The sequence below is a fragment of the Prionailurus bengalensis genome, chromosome D3 (genome assembly GCF_016509475.1).
Source record: "Prionailurus bengalensis isolate Pbe53 chromosome D3, Fcat_Pben_1.1_paternal_pri, whole genome shotgun sequence".
In the NCBI taxonomy this organism is placed as follows: domain Eukaryota; kingdom Metazoa; phylum Chordata; class Mammalia; order Carnivora; family Felidae; genus Prionailurus; species Prionailurus bengalensis.
The window spans coordinates 73794517-73811333 of record NC_057356.1 but is presented as its reverse complement, the minus strand read 5'-3'; the positions used below and the strand labels follow the sequence as shown (position 1 = coordinate 73811333).

The 16817-nt window shown below is 36.9% G+C and overlaps 1 protein-coding gene across 3 annotated transcripts in view; it reads right to left on the bottom strand.

Annotated features, from left to right (window-relative positions):
- Positions 1-3862: 3862 nt before the first annotated feature.
- The window catches only part of RAB27B (RAB27B, member RAS oncogene family), a 148085-nt gene continuing 135130 nt past the window's right edge, over positions 3863-16817 (bottom strand). For all 3 annotated transcript variants that reach the window (XM_043558884.1, XM_043558882.1, XM_043558883.1), the window contains 3 exons: positions 14142-14245; positions 11222-11345; positions 3863-10130 (listed from right to left, as the gene is read on the bottom strand). In XM_043558884.1, the coding sequence (XP_043414819.1) occupies positions 9941-10130; positions 11222-11345; positions 14142-14245 (418 nt within the window). In that variant the 3' untranslated portion in view covers positions 3863-9940. The remainder of the gene's footprint in view (positions 10131-11221; positions 11346-14141; positions 14246-16817) is intronic.

Below are 16817 nucleotides of genomic sequence, written 5' to 3'. Positions count from 1 at the left end.
AGGAGTATCCATAAATAGACCCATCTATGTGATTTTTTTTTTATGTGATTGATTTTTGACAAAGCTGTCAAGGCTATAGAAAGGAGACAGGAAAGTCTTCTAAACGGCATTGAAAATACTGCAAGTTGTTGTGGGGTTTTTTGTTGCTGTTGTTTATTTTTGAGAGAGAGAAAGACAGAGTGTGACAGGGGCAGAGACAGGAGAAGACACAGAATCCAAAGCAGACTCCAGGCTCTGAGCCATCAGCACAGAGCCCTACATGGGGCTCGAACCCACAAACTGCGAGATCATGACCTGAGCCAAAGTCAGACTCTTAACTGAGCCACCCAGGCACCCCTACTGCAAGTTTTATATGTGAAAAAAAATTAGCATCAATTCTTATCTCTCACAGTGTGTAATTAACATGAAATGTACACTATACCTAAATGTAAAACGAAACTAAAATTTCTAGCAGAAAACAGTCTCTTTGCAACACTTTGCAAACTTTGTGTTTAGTACACAAAGAACACAAACCATAAAAGGAAAAAAAATTGATGATTGAACATTAAAATTCAAATATTGTGCTCTTTGAAAGACACCACTAAACAAATTTTAAAAAGCAACCTACAGAATGGGTGAAAATATTCACATGTATAGGATTTGTATTCAGAATATATAAAGAACTTTTAAAACAACGAGAAGGCAAACTAATAAACATATGGACAAAAATGTTCAGAGAGTCACTTCTTAAAACAAGATAGACAAATTACAAATACACATATGAAAAGATTCCTCATCAGTTGCCTATCAGGGGAATGCCGATGAAAACCACTAAGAAATAAATACCAAACACCCACTAAAACAGCTAAAATACTAACACCGGCCTTATTGAGCATGTGGAGAAACAAAATCATGTGCTAAAGGCAAGAATGCAAAAATGGTACCAGCACTTTGGAAACCAGGCTGTTTCTTTAAAAGTTAAATATACACCTGCCATATGACCTAGCTGTTCCATTCTTTGTTTTTTGTTTTTGTTTTACCCAAGAGAAACAACAGCTTCTGTCCACAAGAAATGTGTATCTGAATTTTCATGACACCTTTGGTTGTGATAGCCAAGAACTAAACACAAATGTCCATTAACAGGTGATACAAAACATAGTACATCCATACTTTGGAAGAGAACTTGACAATAAAAAGAAACAAAGCATAAATATATACAACAGTGGATAAACTTCAAATCATTATACTTAGTGAAAGAATCTAGAGGAAAAAAAGAGGACATACTATGTGATCCCATAGTGAAAGAGAGCAAATCAGTATTTGCCTGGGGAAGGGAGTAGAGGGAAAGTGCGAATAGCAATACAGAGAAATATATGGGGGTAGTAGAAATATCCAGTGTGTAGATAATGCTTATGTTTTCATGGATATCTTCCATGCCCAGAACCAATATATTGTACAATTTAAATATTAATTTCGATAAAGTAATAAAAAATTTTAAGTTAATGCTACATTATTCTATACCTACTCAATCAGGTTCTCGTGTAGGAGTCGTTCATTTCTTCTTTCAACAAATATATATTGATGCCTTCTATTTGCCAGGCACTGTTCTAGATGCCAGGGCTATGGCAGTGGGGAAAGAGGAGGGTGTGAATGTGTCAGAGAAGAAAGAAAAAGGAAAAAATCTGTACCTTAATGTAAATATATTCTAGTGACAAAAAAAAAAAAAAAAAACAGATAATAAAGTCAGAGATGTCCCATGGACTGTGAATAAAAATAAAGCCGAACACAGGGATCAGGAATTACTAGGGGTGAAAGGCTGTGGTTACACTTTTAAACTGGGTGATAATTTAAATGTAGTAACCATGGGGGCGCCTGGGTGGCTCAGTCGGTTGGGCATCCGAGTTTGGCTCAGGTCATGATCTTACAGCTTGTGAGTTCAAGCCCCACATGGGGCTCTGTGCTGACCGCTCAGAGCCTGGAGCCTGCTTCCGATTCTGTGTCTCCCTCTCTCTCTGCCCCAACCCACTCGCATTCTGTCTCTGTCTCTGTCTCTCTCAAAAATAAACATTTTAAAAAATTAAAAATAAAATAAATAAATGTAGTAACCATGGATTGGTAATTTAAATAGGATAGTAATTTTAAATAAGGCCTCCCTCTTTAAAGATAACATTTAAGTAAGCAAAGATAGGAAGAAGGCTAGGAAAGTGACCCGAAAAAGGTATTTGGTGGAAGAAGCGTCTGGGAAGGGGCAAGCCAGGTGCACTAGCTCCAGAGGACAGGCAGACCAGGTGTGTCCCAGAATAGCTGGGACATCAGTGCAGCTGGACTGGCAGGTCAAGAGTGAGTCCTAACATTGTCTCAATCATTTTCCATGCAATATAGTCTTTCATGTTTCCTTTGTATAAATCATTCCTTTTATTTGAAAAGTAAATTATCCTTCTAGTTCTTTGAATTCTGAGCAGTGGTAAACTAACAGTTTTTAGGAATCTGTATCTTAATTCTTGGTTGTCTGTGTTTTCCTAACATACTGAGAAAACCCATGTTTTCTGGAAGGCGCAGTGAAGGGAAAATTGCTCTTGAGAGGTTCAGTTGAGTGGTCTTATTTTGACTTTACACTCTGCCTAGAGGAACTCATGAAGAACTGCTTTTGGAAGTCAGGGGAGGAGAAGAGTGTCCATGAAGCCAGATGATGCGTGTTCACAATCCAATATGCTAACTAGCATGACTCCAAATCATCTTTCTGTTTCATTATTTTTCATCAGTGAATGAGTCAAGATACAAATTTCTCTGGAGGATCAAGCACACAGATTGAAGTTGTTGGCTATTAACCTTGCTGCTGCTTTTTTTTAATTTATTTATTTTGAGGGAGAGAAAGAGAGAGAAAGCCCAAGCAGGCCCCACGCTGTCAGTACAGAGTCCAACGCGGGGCTCAAACTCGCGAACCGTGAGATCGTGACCTGAAAGAAAACCAAGAGCCAGACATCTAACCAACTGAGCCACCCAGGTGCCCCTATGATATAGCCTTCGTCAAATTGTAATTGTTCTTGGTATAAAGAGCACTGAATAATCCAAACACCTTACATACAGGCTCTAAAAGGTTTTCCCTTTCCGCATTAAAGACATTGAAGGTCAAAGATGGTCTTCCCCCACCCCGCCCCCAATACGGAGCATGCTATAACTATTTAAAAATCCTATAAAGCCATTAGGGAAAGCAAGTTCCTAATGACTTGTCATGAATTATTTAAGACGAACCCAGGGGTGAAAGATTCTGCCTATGTGAAACAGCATTACTGCTACCAGGGAGTAGAGTTGAAAGAACAGTGCCAAGGATTTATTTTGCTTGCAGTGGGAGAGTTGTTTATCTCTAAATTAAAAACTCATCATTATCTTGGCAAAGACTGACTAAGTAACATATGGAATGAGAGCAACTTTGGGAACAAGGCAGCCTTTGCAAATGAACATTTAAAAGGAAGCTCTTTGGTTGTGGTCTTGAATTGGTCCTTTCACCAGTCTGGGACTAAGGAAGTCACTACCTCCTGCCTCAGCATTTTATTATGGGGAAGAAAAAGGTTGTAATATGTCGAGGTGCTTACGTACCATGGAATACTTCAACACGTTAACTGCTAATTTCACACATGTATAATTCAAAATTATTAGAAAATTTCCTTTGCAAAGCCCAGTCTTTAAACAAATCGTAAGCGAAAAAGTTTAGAGAGATGGATAAAAATCACTTGGATAAATCCAAATCACTTCTTTTTTCCTAGTTCCCAATGGATACCATTTCAAATATGATACAAGTTCCATGTTGATACTGATTTACTGTTCTTCATGCACCACACATTCAGCTGCAACACAGAAATAAGTTTGCTTTGAGTACACAAGATTACTGATAAAAATGCATTTTTATTTGAAAAAATGTGCAGAAACAATCACTGAATACAGTTCTCCACCATAGTATTCAAACCCAGACACCACAAAATCATTGGATGCTATGATTTCTGAAGCCACTAGAACTTTGATACAACAAAATTATGATCTAACAGTGTTTGTCAGGCACCACAGTCTACTCAGGGGTGCATAAAGTAAAAACACCGTGTTTAAGGTTTTCATTTACATTCATAGCACTAGACAAAACAGTGGTCTGTGTAGATGACAGACAAAACAATCAAAAGTGCTTAGCCTAACAATGAGAATAATATCACTTAAAGGTAGACTGTCGGAATACAGTGAAGCACTTCAGTGTTATGTTGAACATTATCTATTTTTAATACATTGAGCAGGATAACTTATTTCTCTTAGATAATTTCAGATGCAGTCAGTACCTTTTGCAAGGCTATGGACACAAAAGCCCTATTTGTACAAGGAGGATCTGACCAAGTTGTAATATACTATCTAGAATGTAATTAGACTCCTTGAAAGAAATACAAGATGACATACAAAATGAAATAGAGCTCATAGTTTTTTCAAGAACTTGAGATATATTAAACATTTCCAATCAAATACAATGACTTCAAGTTGCTAACATTTTATGCCTTCCAATACCCACTACTAAAATTGGTGTTTTGTCCCTGCTATGACACTTCTTTTCACAAGTGGTTTAAATTATTACTGTAATTTTTATTACTCTTAGCTTATGATAATAGTGCCTGTTTACGAAAGGGAACATAATTTACAAACCAATTTCTTAGATGTAGTTTCCTTTGATACTGACATGAACTCTATGAGGGACACAGGGTTTATAAGTTCCATATGAGGAGAAGCCACTAAGATATTTAATGGCACACTCATGAGCCCCAAATTGTTCTTTCTGACGAGTCTCCTTTCTACAATACTAGGTTTCCTCTCAAAGAGGATTTAAAAAAATAACCCGGAGAACAGAAAATTATAAGAATACATTTACTAGGGACAGACACTATTTTGATATTCCAACAGATATAAGGACAAGAGCCTTTGGTTAAATAAGGGATCCATTAGGTTAAGGACAGACATGCCCACTTCTACAAAATTTGCTAATGATTCTTAAAGAGTAAGTTAGTTGAGGGAAATTAGCCATGATTTCCGTGACCTGTTGGAAAGAAAAGGAGCCATTAAACAAGTTTGATCGACTCAAAGATGATTTCTTTGTAAGTTTTTTTCTTCAAAAGCTGACACCCTTTTAAATAACCCCACTATTTTGTTACTAATGTTTTTTGCTTGTTTTTTGTTCTATCTATATATGAAGCTAGAAAATATCTCAACCATACACTGCTGGTAAAAGGAGATCTGCAGAGAAGCATCTTTTTGATTCTACTCCTTGAAAAATTAACCAAAATGCAACTTATGAGAAAATTAAGTTCGGATAGAGCAAACAAAATGTTTCAAAGTTCCCACATTTTGATGCCACTAATGAAACATTTGGCGTTTGAATGTTTTTATTAGCTTAGTTCTAAAGGCATAAACTACTTGGTAGATAAAAATGATGGTTAAATATTTGCCATGGATCTAGTTACAAAAACTCTACCTGTTACTAATTCTCCTTTTGTTTTCTACCTAAAAATCAAACTCAAAGTATGGCCTTCTGTGTGTTCCACAATATTTAAGAACACTATTCAGACAACATTTAACTCTAACCTCCCTTTACAGCTTTTCCCCAACAATGTCATCACGTTTGGGTCTCCACCTAAGAATTCTAAGGCAACAAATTTATAAAACTCCTTAGATTTCTAACAATGATTTTATCAGTTCTACTTTGAGACAAATATCGTCATGGGTTTATAAAGCATTGAGACAACATTCATCTCAGATAATACTCTATTTCTGCTTTCCATGTCTAAGAGCTCAGCACTCTCCCCGGAAACAAGTTTATATCATATTGGTCGAAGATCAAGAATAAAATATACTGTTTGGTGAATTCTCTGACAACTTTCTCAAGCATCTTGGCATCTTTAAAGATAACAAAGCTTTCCCTAAAATATTCACAGGCACCAGCCTTCTTTCAATGTTTTAAAGCTTGGTGGTACAGGGTGAAAGACAACTTTTCCATCCCTTTGGCTCACACCAGCTCTCAGATCTCTCTTTTAAAGAGTTCATTCTCTTAGGAAACCAGAAATTTCAATATTATCTCTTTACAGTTTGAGTTGGAGATGATAACCCCAAAATTCTTCATGGATGAGAATTTTCCTTCAGTGTTTTAGTATAATAGACACTGAAGAAAGCATATGTAACCTTTTTAAAAGTGAGCAGAGATACAGAGCAGTGAATAATTTTGTGTCATGGACATAGGTTCCAGGTTCCTACTATACCTAGCTATTCACTATTACACATATTGCTTCTCTTTCTGGCTGATGAGTATGTAGATGAGCTTCATCAAACTTATTGATTTCCACTGGATTCAATTAACACTTTATAGGATATTTTGGCTGTTATTAAATTATTCTTAATGTCGTCATGCAATTCCCTATGGTCAAACTTCTCCCTCTTACAGTGGAGACAAGAAAGATCAGATTAAAACTCTTACCCAGTTCATTTTATTTTATGTGTGCAGGTTGGCAGAGAATAATTTACGCTAGAAGCATAACAAAGACATCCGCTGATACATGGACCGGACTGGCCCATCTGGTTAAGAACAACAGATGAAATGTTTACTTTGCTTTAGAAAATGCTGGTTTTGAATTTTTTTTGCAGTGTATAGCTGATAATATGGAAATGATAGCAAATCACTAGAGCGGTTTCAAGAATTCTAAAACTTACGTAGAGACCCACAAGCTCAATTCCTAGCGTTTCGCATTTTCTCTGCCAATTTATGACTTGTGACACCCGTCATACCAAGACGACATGTTTTCTCAGCTATTTTTTGACACAGTTTTCAAAGGATTTTTATTTTTGTGTATTAGAAGGTAACCTTGTACCCACTCACAGTTGAATCTCAAGCAATGCCCTTTCCGTGAGAAGCTTAGGAGAAAGAGATGGTGGTAATCATCTCCAGATTCCAGTAACATCCTGTATGCTTTGCTGAAGATACCAGGATATCTTTCACTGTATTAGTGTCTCTGTGAGGCCCTCTTCTTTTATGACATCATAGGAAATGTGAGCTATGTGGTTGGAGACAAATTTGGTCACAGAAGTATTCGAGGCACTGTGTTAGAGCAATGTAAACATCAAACTAGTGTAAGCACTCCAGAAGTGATTTCTATATCAGAAAGAAGTTTCATCTACATTTTAAATATTTCCCCAAAATACAGTATGGGGGTTTACCAAAGCATTTGGGAGATAACAATAACAGGATACATCTGGGCTAAAAATACATGCTGTTTTGGGTTAAAGGAGGTATGCAATTCTTTAAAGCAGTCTGTATACTAACAAGCAATTTCAAACCAATATGAAATTATAAAACAGATTATACATAATTATTAATTCTGAAATAATCAAGTGAAGGAATTTCCAGTAATGGTGAAATAGAATTTGGGATCAGATGTCAAACTTGTCAGAGAAAATATTTTTTTAGATCAAGTACTTATTCATAAGTAGGATGCTATTTTAGTTTCCTTGTCTTCTTTAGATTTCCTTCCTCTTGAGAATGCTACCCAATAATTGTTATTTTTATAGGCATAGTTCTATAATTATGGGCATCATCGCCCTCTGCTTCATGCTACGTCTATCAAATAATGATCTTAAAATAGACTCCGAAGAAATTCTTGTGAAATAACTGACAATGACAGAATCTTGGCAAAAATAAGTCAATCATATAACTGGAAAAAGAATAGAAACCAAAAACAAACAGCAAACAAAAACAAAAACAAAAAACCAAATCCAAAATAGAATACCTTTAGGATTTTATAAAGGCTAAACATTCCCTATTACGGAGATGCAGGGGACATCACAGTTCGAATCCAAAGAAGAGTTGATAAAATGACCATAGGAAGTTTGCCAAATTTTGCCACAGCAATGATTATATTGCTTCTTCTCACTTTACTCTCAGTTAAAACATCTTTGAGCTTGGCTAATAGCTTCCTATCCCCATGGCTCAGGCACTGAGGTCACGAAGAGCATCGTAGAGAAAAACACCATTGGAAGGAACACCCAAGCAGGATGGATCTTAGAAGCTGGTCTTATGCTGCAGAAGTCAGAGGAACTGAGCAATTAACACTGAGAATTTTGCAAGAACATCTTAGACAATCCTTTGGATCTGTGTTCCTAAAACTGAGTCAATACCAGATGTAGACCTTAGAGAGAGGCTCAAGGGGAGAATGGGGGACTTGGATTTAGGGTTCCTAATGTTTGTAATTTAAAAATATACAGAGTATGGCAAAATGAAATTTAATTAGCAAATTTTATAGGAAGAGGAACCATCCTATCAAAATTATATACTCATGATAAAAAGAGAAAACTTGAAGCGTGATGCCTTTGTTATAGGTAAAACTGACAAGTATTTCAATAATCGTTTAATAGGAGTTCCTTAGGCTTACCATAAAGATAAAAAAAAGCAATGTAATATCAGTTTAGACACAATACTAAGAATAGGACAATGGAAAATATGTTTGTGATGATTTTTTTTAAAAAAGGCAGTTTTATGTGAAAAAATAAAATGATTAACCAACTTTTTAGAGATAAGATATAGCTCCACTCTTTCCCTACCCCCAAATATACCTCAAAGGTGGGTATTTTGCCTGAGGCAAAATGAAAACAAATGTTAAATATATTGTTTTATGGCATGAGGTATCATCAATTTTTATGTGATGAATGACATGAAAATTCAGAGCGAGCATAAAACCATCCACCATTCTGACGTTGTTGCTCTACAAAGTGATACACCTGTATTTTTACAACTGATTCAAAGCCAGGGGTGGGTGTGGAGGGTAGAAAAGTGATTCCAAGTTTCCATTGTTTTTGTAAATTAAAAAGAAACGCACAACTATTAGTCACTTTTTGTTTTCATATTGCTGACATATTTTATCTAAAAAAAACAAGTAAGGCTAAATAGTTTTTCTTGACTGCATTTCTAAAGAAATAAAGAAATTTGGCAACCTTTAATTTCTCCTCATGACCATTTGCTAAGAAAAATGAAACGTGAGGCTGAACAATGAACTGATTTCCAAAATTTTGTTTGAAAGGGAAACCTCTGGAGATTCTCTTAATCCCAAGTGATAATGTCAACTTCTAATTGGCTTGGGTGAAATTTGGCTAAATGACTCTTCCAGACATCTGTAACAGACACATTTAATTTCATTTGTCCAAATGCCATGTTATCATATGTTCATTTTTCTTCCAGGGCATTTCTTTTGTACTTTGTCATTCACAGTCCTGTTCTTGTCTATTTGCCATTTATTAAGAATATAAAAAGGACATTAATATACAATCTCCCATATTTTAGCAGAAGTCTGACTTTCACACTCTCATCAACTTATCAGCAATTAAGCCATCCTAGGACAGCTTATTGGGTGTACATAGCCATGTCATTCTTAACGATCGATTTAGATTTCTTTATTGGGTACCCATTTTTAGCTAAATATGTCCCCCCAATGCAAAACTGAAAGGACAAATCTAATTCTATATGAGAAGTAAATCCAATCTTTAAGAAAAAAAATTGCCTTTCTATATTTTCCCTTTACTGGCCTATCCCTTTCCCCCATGTGACATGGTAATTTTTGTTCTGATTTAAAACTCACAGATAATCATCTTGAATACTTTCTAATCTACTCATCTTCTTTATAAACACACACACACACACACACACACAAATTGAGCATCCATCATAGTGAGACCACATTAGGAAATCTCTGATCTTGTCTGGAGGGGCCTCAGAGACAACTGGTCAATCCTTTTAACACTGTTGACTATTCTGGTTTCTTAAAATAGATTTTTCAGGCAGAAAAGCAAGATATGCCAGTATGCATGGTCTACTCAACAACAATTTTGTGGTTTGCCGCTGTTTTGGGAAGTAATATTTGAGTGGGGTTTTTGATGATCAGTTCCTATGCAGGGACTAGCAGCCACATTTCTTCTCTGCTGGTTTCTCCCCATCTAGCTTTCCTGAGTTTCCACCGTTGACGGTGTCAGGGACTTGTGTCTTCTCTACACACTGTTCCATTCGCTTCATTATTAAGTCCAGAAGGGTTTCCACGGCTTTCTCCACATTCTGGCCAGTTGCTGCACTTGTTTCAAAATATGGTATGCTTGAATAGAAGAGATGACAAATATTTTTGAGAGGAAGAAATCAGAAAAGACACAACAAGATGTACAAATGAGTCACACATGCAAAAGCATGGCTGGCTGAGAGACTGTGAAATAATCAAGATTTTGCCGGCTGAGTTGGAAAGCATCCTTGTTTTTTCTCAGTGAGTAAAAGCTGGTGGGCTGCTTTTTCCTATGGATATCACCAATTTTATGGACAAGGAAATGGATACAGGAGGTACTCAGGAATTTGAAGCTAATGCATTACCACTGTTTCAAAAAAAAAAAAAGAGGGTAGAAATACCTAAACTAGTGGTAAATATTACCATTAAAATATCATTTCCCTTTTAATCAATTATCTGGAAATAGGACTTAGAAATTAAGCGGGCACTGAATAGGATATACATGTAAATAAGTAAGTCTATATTTATTCGGAATCAAAAGTTTCAAGAAGACATATTTTCAAAGCCCTCAAGGAGAATTAATTCTTCAGTAAAAAATTGGCAGAGAAGATGAAACTGTTTTAAATTTGAAGTCTGTGGTGGAACTCAATTTATAATCACAGGGGGGTATTTAACATTTTTGTAATCTGCCATTTAAGCTCAGCTTCAATGAGGATTACATTATGTCCATGTTAGGTATTATTTCTTAGAGTTTTACAACTATTAGTTGAAAGGCAGTAGAATATAGTGTTGAAGATCATGACCTCTGATCTCAGACTGCCTGAGTTGAATTCAAACTCTGCTACTTAGCAGCTACCGGACCGTCCATTGGTTACTTAATCTTTCCATGCCTCAATTCTTTGTATCTAAAATGGGATGACTCCTGATCTCCTACATATGGTAATGAAGGGTTAAATGAGTTAAAGTCTAGGGACAGTTGTTAGCACATAATAATTACCCAGCAAATGTTAGCTGCTATTACTATTAAGTAATTGGTTTGAAAGATCCCATACATTCCCCTGAAAGATCTTTTTCATTCATGTGCCAGTATTGATTCAAGGGGCGTCCTCCTGGTATCAGCCTCATATCCCTGCTCCATTACTAAGCAGCAGTGTGCAAGATTAGATGACATCTCCACGTAAGTGACTCACCCGTATTTGTCAGCCAGGTCCCGGGCTTGCCTTTCATTGACTTCCCTCTGGTCTGGCAGGTCTGCCTTGTTGCCAATTAATACTATATCTGGATTTTCACAATAAGCATTTGCTTGCAGTTGGCCTTAGGAAGAAAGCAGATGGACCCAGCACGTTAGTTATAAACAAGTGATGTCTAATGACTGCTCATACTTCAAATTCCTTTTTTTTTTTCATACTTCAAATTCCGAAACTAATTGTTCACCTCCAGCTTGGCTGCCTACTGGTTATATTAGCCAAGTTACTCAACGCTTCTCAACTGCAGCTTCCTCGTTGGTAAAATGAATGAAGATAACGTCTCACAAATCGCAGATTGTGATCATTAATAATAATTTATATGAAGCAACTATATGATCACGTATCAGTGCTCTTCTACATCTGGGGAAATGGACATACCACTTCATACTATTTGTTCCTCAAGTAAAAGTAGAGATAACAGAACAGGATTTTTTTTAAGTTTATTTATTTATTTTGAGGGGGGTGGTGGGGAGGGACAGAAAGAGAGGGAGAAAGATAATCCCAAGCAGGCTCCATGCTGACAGTGCAGAACCTGACATGGGGCTCACGCTCACAAACAGTGAGATTATGGCCTGAGCCCAGATGAAGAGTTGGACACTCAGTTGACTGAACCACTCAGGTAAACAGGATTTTTAAATGTGTAAGTTTACTCTTTCCTTTAAGAGACTGCTACATTTCTATCTCCTGAAGTCCAAGGTGATGATCTGTAAGAATAGAATGTTTCTGAACCACCACAAGTTCAAGTTCATGGAGAAATAATTTTAAGACAGGTTTTTCTCTTTTCTCTTTTCTCTGTTCAAAAGAGAGAAGAAGAGAAGGAGGGAAGGAAAAAAGGATGGACTGGAGGGTTGGGGGAGGAAGGGAGGGAACAAGGAAGAAAGAAGGAAGGAAATAAGAAATCTATCAACCTATGTATTTAAAATTACAGGGATTACTTTAATTTCTATCTCAAGAGATGCTGTATGAAACTTTGCCAAGGAAGAAGACAAGGCTTATCCTGTAACACTAATTATTTGGGTGTTAAAAATTAAAGTGTTATGAGACATGCCAATTAATTATCTTAAATCCCAACAGTATCCTTCAGGAATTTTTTTTTTAAATAAGGAAGAATTTTATCTGCCTTGAAAAGGGATGAATAAGTCATTCTCTGAAAAAAAATCTAATAATCTTATTGTTTATCTCCTCAGAATCTAATAATACCACGAAAATTTGGATAAAGAAATACAATAATAAACAGAAACAGAGACAGATTCTAAGATAAACACTCAACTGGAAAAGCAATTAACGAAGTCAGAATTTGTTGGTATTTTCCCCCATGGTAGCAAGTGCATTATTGAATTTGCATTTAAAGCAGTTACATATATTAATTATAAATCATATATAATAAGAATAAATAGATATTTTTTGAGCATCTATTCTGTACCAAACACTATTCCGGGTTTTGGACTACTGCAATGGAACAGAGCAGACGAAGCACTTTTATAGAGCTCCCATTCTAGTGGAAGAGAGTCAAAATGACAAGTAAAGAAATATATAATATAATGTCAGGTGGTAGAAGTGACAAAAGAAAATAAAATGTACATTGGGGAGATACAAAGTAAGGAGGAGTACTAGTGTAGACGGTGGTCAGGGAAGGCTTCCTCCAAGAGATAAATTAGGTTTGAACAAAACCTTGAAGGTGATGAGAGAGCTAGCACACTCCATAAACAGGAGATGAGAAATCAAGGCAGAAAAAAATCAGAAAGTTAAAAAGCCACAGGTAGGAATGTGCCTTTTGTCCCTGTCAGCAAGAGAGACTTTTGGCTGGAGGCCAATGAGCTGGGGGAGAATGAGAGTAAATTACACAGGAATCCAAGGCCTGATATCCATGGCCTTGCAGGTGAGTGAAGGAGTCTGGATTTTATTCTAAGTGATTTGGGAGGTCCCAGAAAAACTTTGAGCAGGGAAATAACATGATCCAATTTTTAAAAAAATATCACTCTGGCCATAGACGGCCCCGACAAATCTAGAAATGATAAGACTATCACTAGTCCCATAGGACAACATATATATATATATATATATATATATATATATATATATATATATATATAAAATATACACACACACACACACACACATATACACACACACATTAGGATCAAAATTCATGTTTGTAATAAAAATGCAAATGAAATATTCTCTTTAGTGCTATATCAATTTTTAAAAAAGGAAATCAAATGCTATTTTCCTGGGCTGACATATATCAATCTGTCTTTAATAACTGATTAGGCTACTTTTAACTTAATGTTATACCTAACTTTCTATTTTTCTATTCAAAGCTTCCTTACATTTGAACATTTTTTTCCAAAAATGTAAAATTCCCATGTGAGATGATTGACACACTGTATCTTATCTTCACATGGCTGGTCTGCTCTGGAGCAGTTTCTCACCAAATTCATCCATTGGTTAATTAATCCATTAGTTAACCCATGCACAAGGGCACACATTTTTAGGTGTCAGTGAACCCTCTCAGAAAACACGGCTGTTTTTCCCTGTCTCCTTTCCAGGTTAGATGTGGTAGCTTACATAGTTGTAAGAAGTCTTTTAAGACTCATTGGATAAGTGGAATTAATAGCCTTTCAATTGCAACTATAATGACCTTGAATATAGGTGGTGATAGAGCTACATAGGCTTCTTCTAAGATACAATTCCAAGTCACCTTAGGTGAGCCACATTAAGGCCATCACTTTGAAGGTAAGACAGGAAATGCTAAACTCATGAATTCTCAAAGTTAATCTGTGGAACCCAATCTGGTTTCATGTCGCGAAGCAAAGAAGCTGGGGCCCAAAGTGGCCAATGCAAGTTAGTTGATCCCACTTACTCATCCAGTTTCTGACATTCAAGAAGCTCTGTTGACTGGTGAGGTCAAACATTAATAAGAATCCCATGGCATCTCTGAAAAATGCAGTTGTGAGGCTCCGGAATCTGCCAAGAAAACACAGTGGATAGTTCTGGAAGTTAGCCCACAAACATATTACGATGACAATACACACAACACTATTTTCCTTTGAAATGTGAAATCTCCATGGCATCCCTTATGGATTCTCCTACAGAAGGAGAAAGTGGGTAGAAAGAATGTTAAAGGGTTAGGGGAAGGCATCTGGTTGTAGACATTTTTTTAGGACCACATCCTGGCTTTATGGTCTAGAACACTTATATACACTGAGTTTGTAACATTCAATCACATACTGACTTACACAGCCCCTTGGACTTGTTGGGCCCCTTGTTGGCTCATGGATATCTTATGGTCCACAGGTAAAATAGAAGCCACTCTCAAATGGGGACTTTAACTTAAACTTTTCAATCTCCCTTGTCTGCGCCTAGAAGAAAGTTTGGCACTCGGTAACCTAAAAATGAATGCCCATGATTACATGCAGGAAACCACAACTTGTTAGCAGCCGGAGATGAGGTTCTTTTGCAGGGAAAAAACAATGTTGGTGAGAAAACTCTTTTAGAAGCATTCTGGGGGCAGAGCTGATTTTGAGTCTGACATCCATGTCTCAGGAAGAAGAGGGAAAAACCACTGAAGGAAGGAGAAAGAGAAAGATGATTAGGGGAAGAAAGGCAAGGTCAGAGGGACATAGTAGGTGGAGACAGAAAGCAAGAACACTCATCTCTAGTAGAGGATTTTGAAGAATATACTCTGTCACGTACAGTATAAAGACTTTTTGCCTCGGCTCCTACCTCCTCCACCCAAAGCCTTCAGTGAAATTGAAGGTGTGCTGAGATACACTTCAATGTTAAAAATGGGCAAAACCAGAGACCACACAGACGGGGCAGAGAAGGTTTGGGCTATATTGATACAGAATTGAATTTGGAAATAGGGTTTTAGAAAGGCACATAACTTTGAAATACAGAATACCACTTCCTATCCTAAATGTCCTCCTAATTTTTGGACTCCTATGTTAGCCTATTTTTAGATTCTTTGGTTTCCCTGGAGTTCCACTCTCAACCCCTTCCCGCTCTACATACACTCACTGAGTAATCTCATCCATTTCCCTGGCTCAATTACCACCTATGTGTTGGACCCCAAATGAACAGGTCTAGATTTGTCCTGCCCTTCATGCTGCATGCCCAATTACCTGTTGTATGTTTCCAGTTGGAGGAAACTGAGGCAACTCTAACTTCACATGTCTAAACCCAAACTGGCCCCTCCTCCTGATTTCTTCGTCTGTCAATGCATCATGATCCTCGGTGATGCCACAGCTGTTCTTTCTCCTTCCACTGTATACAATCACTAAGCATCTCCTGACCTTCTCATTTCTGTCCACCTGCCCTAGTTTTGAACCTATTATCTTTCCCCTGAATAACTTCAACAGCCTTCTTAACAGGCTTCCTGTCTCCAGTTTTGTTTGAGACCCTCCCCTTCACTGATTCCTTCCCCTGGTTATATAAATCCTCTGCTGAAAACATCTAAACAATGATGCAATGCTCTTAAGATAATGACTGAACTCTTTCATAAGCTGTCAGGCTCTGCATGAACTGATCCTCGCTCATCTACCCTGCTTCATCTCCTGACTACCCACAGGCATACCATCTTCTTTTAGTCGTTAGAAAGTTCACTCTCTCCCCTGGGCTCCCACACACGCTGTTCTTCCTGTGGGTAACCTTGCCTTAATGCTTCCTCGATCTCCCACCTCTTTAACCTGTTAAGACTCCCTCATACATACATTATGTATGAGTGTGTGTATGTGTGTGTGTGTGTGTGTATGTATATGTGTGTGTATGTATATATATCTATATATCTATATTTGTATATCTATATATCCATATATATATCAGAAGACGTATCCCTTTTCCAAGCAGCCTTCCTAACACCCACATCTGGCTAATGGGTTTCTCCTGGTGCACCTGCTTATCACCCTTTGTTTTCCTGACACTGCCCTAAGGCTATATTGCAATTGCTCCTTATCTATTCAAATGCTACCCTAGCCTTGTAAGCCCCAACAGGAAAGAAGTTGTATTTCTAACTTGTTATCCATTACATTTTCATGGTCTTGAACATAGTATTTGCTCATGAAATGTTTGTCAAATTAAGAGAAAAGTAAGTAAATAAAGAGAATAGTAAAGGATATAAAATTATTAACGATTTCAATGACTTCAATAGACAACAATCCTTTTAATACCAAAGCAAGGAGAATAGGTATTTTAATGACTTTATTCCCAAATTTGATTTCTTTAGTAAGGCATTAATCATGATAACTATGAAATACCAAAAATTTTACTCAATTTTTTTTCTTGTGGAATTGCTCCTACCAGTTGCTGGAAGCTCAGAGATTATAGAGCTTTTATAAAAGTTTTCTTTCTCTTTGGTGACTAGCTGTATTCATAAAATTGTCTCCTACTCAACCACAATAGTGTGGCTAAGACAACTGCTTTCTGTTCTCTTTGAGAGAGAGAAAGAGAGAGAGAAAGAGTTGTGTATGTGTGTCTCATTTAAGGACAAGACTGTGCCATATCCCCCTCTCATTGCCCATAGCACATGACAAAGTTAATT